This window comes from Tigriopus californicus, chromosome 5 (genome assembly GCF_007210705.1).
Source record: "Tigriopus californicus strain San Diego chromosome 5, Tcal_SD_v2.1, whole genome shotgun sequence".
In the NCBI taxonomy this organism is placed as follows: domain Eukaryota; kingdom Metazoa; phylum Arthropoda; class Copepoda; order Harpacticoida; family Harpacticidae; genus Tigriopus; species Tigriopus californicus.
Genome location: NC_081444.1, coordinates 3,706,388 through 3,712,548, shown reverse-complemented (window position 1 = coordinate 3,712,548; position 6,161 = coordinate 3,706,388). Strand labels below are relative to the sequence as shown.

At 42.6% G+C, this 6,161-nt stretch overlaps 1 protein-coding gene across 3 annotated transcripts in view; it reads left to right on the top strand.

The window, feature by feature from the left end:
* Positions 1-6,161, top strand: part of LOC131880412 (potassium channel subfamily K member 18-like) — a 31,980-nt gene that overhangs the window by 15,612 nt on the left and 10,207 nt on the right. The window contains exon 1 of one of the 3 annotated variants that reach the window (XM_059227045.1): positions 3,804-4,855. The exons of the other annotated variants lie outside the window; for them this stretch is intronic. Coding sequence (XP_059083028.1) covers positions 4,736-4,855 — 120 coding nt within the window. The 5' untranslated portion in view covers positions 3,804-4,735. Of the gene's footprint in view, positions 1-3,803; positions 4,856-6,161 lie in introns of those variants that run through there. 3 annotated transcript variants of the gene reach the window in all.

The window sequence follows — 6,161 nt, the reverse complement described above, 5'->3', positions numbered from 1 at the left end:
ATATTTCTTGTAGAAAGGCTACAAATCTATATCGTAATATTGTCCGCAAAAAAATGCCTTATGTTGACACAGAGATTACAGTTGGTTGGTTCGTTGTAAGTTTGTGAGGCAAGTCTTCACTAAATGCTTATAACGCTATCTACCTCTTGATTGGTCTGGTGTACTCTAATAATGACGATTTCTTGGACACAATTCCAACGTTTTCCTGTCTTTGATTTAACATTTTTTGTCTTTTTCCAATTCAAACTCAAGTCTGTCGTGTTGCTGCTCGTAGAAAACGAATCTGACAGAGCAAAAAATGTCATGATCTCAAGTGAAGCTTTTAATTTTCTACTCAATTGAACAACGACTTCGAATGCAAAAAGGTAGTCTCCGCGATTTGGTTCTCGTGAATATTGCAGCAGGTTCCGCGAATGAAAATTGGGCAGAGGCTCAAAGGCAAGCATGCGATATCAAACTCAATGGAAACAGATTTATTCCATTACTCTCGCATTAGAGATTCATAAATCTCATCTTTTTGAAATCGGACCTCCAAAAGGGTCTGAAAACAAGGTTTAAAAATACTTTTTTTTTTTGCTGTTAAGAAATGATGCTCCTGTATATGAGGCTTTTTTTTGAACAAACAAGCAAGTAAAATATTAGTTTTTTTCGCTTTTTAGCTCTTGATAATCCAAAACGAGTTCCGGTATCTGTCACTATTAATTATCTCTCCTTAAGGACGAAAATTTGAGTAACTGTGACTATTAGATAATGCAAAACCACAGAGGGATAAGAATCTAATCAAATTTTTTGATTGAACTGTATATAATCTTTAGACCGTGCCTTTCTGGTTCAATTTTTTTTCCAAGGTGGAAAAAATGCGAAAAGAAGTTGAGAAAACAGGAAAAAGGTTGTAAAACATGCAATATAAACAGTCGTTTCAATAGCAAAACGGTCTTTTATAGCCCCTTTAGCTTCTTTGTTGCATTTCTTTTCTTAGAAAATGCTAGGCAAACAACTGCATGTAATAGGTTATCCACAAGACTACCAAACATAATGCCGAATGGGCAGATTTTTCTTTGTTGAATTATGATGCATTTTAGTTGTTTTGGCTAATTCTATCAAAACCTTATGTATAATTAGTGACCCAAGTCACATAATGTCCGGAAAAGAAATTGTGCTCATGGCATATTACAAGTAGTTTATTTTGTAGTATATTGTGCCTCTTCCCCAATTTTTTCGCTTTAATTCCAGATCACAAGGGCTAGCCAGGTCTGCCAGCTCAAATTCGATGGTAGACCAAGTGTTATACAAAGATAGATAACTAGAAACATACAAAATACGAGTGTAATGTTTCATTTCAATGATTCTGGGGATTACATTCTCTTTGGTGGTTGGAAAGGGCCGTGAAAAATCAAAACAAAAAAGAACCGACCAAACGGCTAAAAAATCATCTACAGTGTAACGGTCAAAGAGGAATCAAAAAGTCAAAAAAATGCCTAAAAAATGGGCGAATGGGAATTTTGGCTTCAGATTTCTTTTTCGGTCCAAACGCCAAGAAACAGTTAAGTTTTAGGTTTTAACTTTTTTTTTCGATGTCTAATGATCATGCTTCTTTTTCTACGCCATTGTTTGAGTCCTTTCTAGCCGAACTTTCTAGTTTGGGCCACTTGAGATCTTCTTTGGTCCATTACTATTCATTTTTGGTCGTAGTGATGAAAGTGTACAATAGATGGAATAGCCTTTTGATTGAAAAAGGATGTCTGCATGCCGACAAATGTATAGTCACGGTATGTATGCCAAGAACCTGATTCCCCCTTGGGAGAGAGCAAATACGAGCCCATGAATTTGTATTAGAACGACAGAACGGCCCTCAACGAAAAAAGAGCCTCTTAAGCTTCCATTTCACGACAAAGGAAGGCACTCTTAATGCAAGCCCATTAACTCTTTTGAGCTATTTCACTTTTTATTGGATCCTTAAATGAATGGCTACTATGTCGGCCATATCGAGGGTTCGGAAGTCAGATGGTCATCTTCGGTATACTTATCCAATGCCTTTCCTTTCTCCGTTCCTTGCCCAATTGGGAAATAATCCCATGAATTTGGAACAGATCCTGTTTTTGTGCCATTCTCATTCCAACCGTTAAGTCAAGAACGAGCGAGTGGCCGCTGAGATTCTCGCCTTCCAGAATTCCTAAGTTCAAATTTGGCGCTAAAAGGATGGCGCACAAAGAGAGTGACCAGAATTTGTATCTGTTTTTGGACAGCGTGACTTCTGACAAATGCAGAATTCTTTCATATTCACCAGCCAGACTCTAATAGATGAAAAATTGGCCAAGCATTTCGACAAAACAAGAGAATCTCAGATCTTCGTTCTGGGAGCTCAGCCTCAATACCAGGTTCATTCTGGCATATCATTGTGGATTAACCCTTTTCTTGACTGTTCATGCTCGCCTCCTTAATGAAGCCGATTTAGAGAGAAAACTTTGCCTGTTACCTTATGCGTGTTGAAAATGTATGCCAACTATAAAGTCAAATGAGTTTTCTCGTTCCCAGAACGCAACTTGGAAACTTGCCTTTGGCTAGCAATGCCATTACTTGTTTCCCTTTCACTCTCAAGTTTAGATTTATGATCTCGGAAAAAGGGCTCGAATGAGGCTCCATAAACCCTTCTGAGGAGAGTGAGGCTGCCAAGTAGTCATCTGAAACGGAGGAAAATACGTAAAATTGTCACACAAACGTCTGCAGAGTGTTCCATTTGACTTCTGTGGTGGAAGTGGGGCCATGGCCGGAGTTTGTGCATCGACTTTGTGTCCTTTTCAGGGCCAATTCGGATGAATAATGAGACCAACGTAAATGCTTATTTTGTTTCTCTCACGTTATTGACTTCATCATGCAAACGGGAATGCTCAAGTTGCATGTATATTTTGAACCCTTTTAATCTACGCCACCCTGAGCTTTTACGTAAACCAGCTTCTGTTCATTTACAATAATCTAAGACAGAACGAGGGTGAAAGCGAAGCAAAAGCGGACAGGTTTAAAGATTTATAAAGCAAGAGGTGAGGATAAATAGCAACAATTCATTTCAGTCCGGGAATCGGGTGGTTGGAGGATATTGCCCCTCTCCACAGGGCTTGAGGATATTGCTCATTTGGAGGGTCGCCCTCATAGTTGGTCATGGACCATCTGTGAGCTCTCAGGGGCCTTTTGATTCTTCGAAGTTTCGTTTCATTTGAAGTCTGCAACCTTATGGTCTCTTGCTCAAATCCCGTGAGAGACCGCTTTGTTACACGGAGGATCCGAAATCCAGGTTCTTAACGAGTAGAGAAAGTATACTGTACCATACAATCTATAAATCATCGCCGCCGTCATCATCATCGGGCCAAGAGTAGGATGTGAGCTTCTCGTTACCTTGAACCGAAAGATTTCTGAACACCTTCCCTATGTGGTCCGACAAGAGAGAGAGAGAGAGAGAGAGAGAGAACTTCCGATTATCCAGGAACCCTTTTCTTTTATCCCTCCCTCAAATTTGAGGCTCAAATTGGGGAGCGAAGATGCAAAGTTGTTTTTGGCCGATTCTTCACTTTATTTTGTCATTGCTAAAACATTTCTCATGCCCTATCATCCCCGCAGGAGCGAATGTTGATGATGATGATGGCATGACGAGCGAAAACCCCAGTTCCAAGTTCCATCAACAATATTCACGTCCTGGCATTGTCCCGGCAATCTCATATCCCTGTAGAATAAGCGTTTTTTGCACGAGTCCTCTACGTGTGTATATGCATACAGAGAATGGCTCCTCAAGCTTGCCTTGATCCTACTTCTCTTGGCTCTCGGTCTTTTTTGGTCGTCGAGCGTTCCTCTTGAACGGGGCTTGCTGTGTGTTCCACGTACGTTCCACAATCGGCGCTTGAAGGGGAACCGCGATGTCCTGCCCTTCGAGCGAGAAGGGGCCCTCGTCACCGCGAAGGAACAAATGGGAGACCCCACTCCTTACTTCAAAGCGAGCATCGACTACTCAGGGAAACAATCGTCTTCCTTGTTCCGTTTCGAAACATACAGTAGACCAAACACATTCTTCCAACCAATCGACCCAAGTGAGGCCGGACCTTCGGCCAATGTGTCTGTGGGTGGGTGTCGACGATCGAGTGACTGACTACTCTTTGACTGCTCTTGCGAGTTGAATGTCGAGGATCTCCCTCTCAAAAGATAGATAGATAGAGAACGAAAGAGACCGATCGGGTGTCCAGTCGCAGTCGCTCGTGTTGGCCGACTGATCAAGGCACAGGTTGTGAAATGCCAGCGACATTGCTGATCGAGCTTTAGAAAACGGTTTCGGAACTTTGAGAGAAGAAGACTCATTTCGCTCCTTCTTTCCGTTTGTCTGGCGAATCCAGAAAATAAGGAGTTGAGAGAAACGGAAGGAGGTTGTTCAGGAGTTTCTGTTTTCATGGCTGAGTGCTTCGCTTTGGTGGTTCGTGGTGCGAAATGAGGGAAAGTGATCGCCAGCGGGAATGGCCATGGGGCCAGCTGTTCTCATCATTATCTTCATCATGAAAGATTCCGGGCCGTGATTTGAGGCATCGAGATTATAGTGGCTTGGCCTTCCTAGGCCTCACAGGACCTTTGACCACCCCCAGAGATCTTCATCCCCAACGAGGTTTACTCTCAAGAATAATCTCGCGCTCACCATCCGTACAATCTCATTCATGTTTGGACCCCTGTGTCGTGACAATTGGATAGTTAGCCGTTCATCATGTCTATGCTTTCAACTGTTCGGACCATCGATCTCAAGCATTTCGAGAATGTCAAGAGTGCGTTCGAACACATCAGCCTGTACGTGGGTCTGGTGGTTTACACTGCAGCTGGAGCAAAGGTTAGTTACTCACTATCATTCATGCCTTATTTAGTGTCTCCTATTCTCATTTTCGTTCCAATGGAGCCATTCGAAATGGCAAAGATGAACCTCTAGCCCATAACGTGACACATGCAATACTCAGCCGTTTGGGCGGCATCCCACTCAGACAGTCCTTTCCAAGAAAAGGGCCTTTTTCGACAGCAAAATTTATGTCATGGCATACCTTGAACTCACTGCTCCAAAGAAAGAGAAAGGGACGTTACCTTCAGGATTGGAATTTCCCAACCGAAATGGGTAAAACACAATTTATAGGCCTTTGGAAAGTGATTGCATAGATCCTTTTTAACGGCCAACCAACCTGAATTTTCGGGGTAGACAGTCTTGACTGGAAAAATCATCAATCAGTCCCGTCCAATTGGCTGGACCAGAGACGTCAATGACTGGACCCCAAGTGTTGTGGTCAGGTAGGTAAGGTACAATGGACGGAAAATATGAAAGGACATGACATCATGGGACCACAGACCATTACAATTGTAGAGAGAGCTCCCTGACTAGCCGATCGATAAGGAAAAGCCCATTGTCGCTAATGATTGGGGATTGGGACCGCCGAAATGACCATCCGCTGAAAATTGATATCCATCTGGCTCTTGCTAGCTCACAATGATGGTTGTTATTGCTTTACTCATTGACGTCCCGGCCAATGAAAGTTGAGGGAGTGCTCTTGGTATTGGTTTTTGAACGAGGAAAACACCCAATTGGATGATTAAGGTCTTAACCAAAGAAGGGTGATGTTTCAAAGTGATTAAGAGATGTATCTTAGCAATGGATTTCAGGATCATTAGTACAGGAAAGCTCAAGCCAATTTTCCAATTAAGAGCAATTCCAAATGACCCAGCTGTGATGGGTGTGACCAATGGTATCGAATGAGGGGTAGTGGACTTGTGTTCTAGATATTTGATCCACCCTAATCTTCATATGCTCCAAAGATGGCCTAGTATCCGGCCCCAACGCTCTCTAATACCAAAATCCACTCTCATTAGTCCCTCCCCCGACTTAAGTAAGCAATATCTCCTAATTCATCATTTGCCACCACTGATCCACTGTGAGCCTCATACTCTTGGTGTGTACATGGTTAATCTTGAGAGTGATTCCACGTTTTCCTTATCTTGTGGGGACCATAAAAATGTAAAATACGTGCGTTTCGTCCCGCCAAATTGAGCAATGTGACCTTGTTTCCAACTCTCTGTATGAACGTGCATGTGAGTGAATGAAAGACTCCCAAAAAGTCGTCTCCCCTCGTCTTTGGTGGTTGATCTTCCCCCCC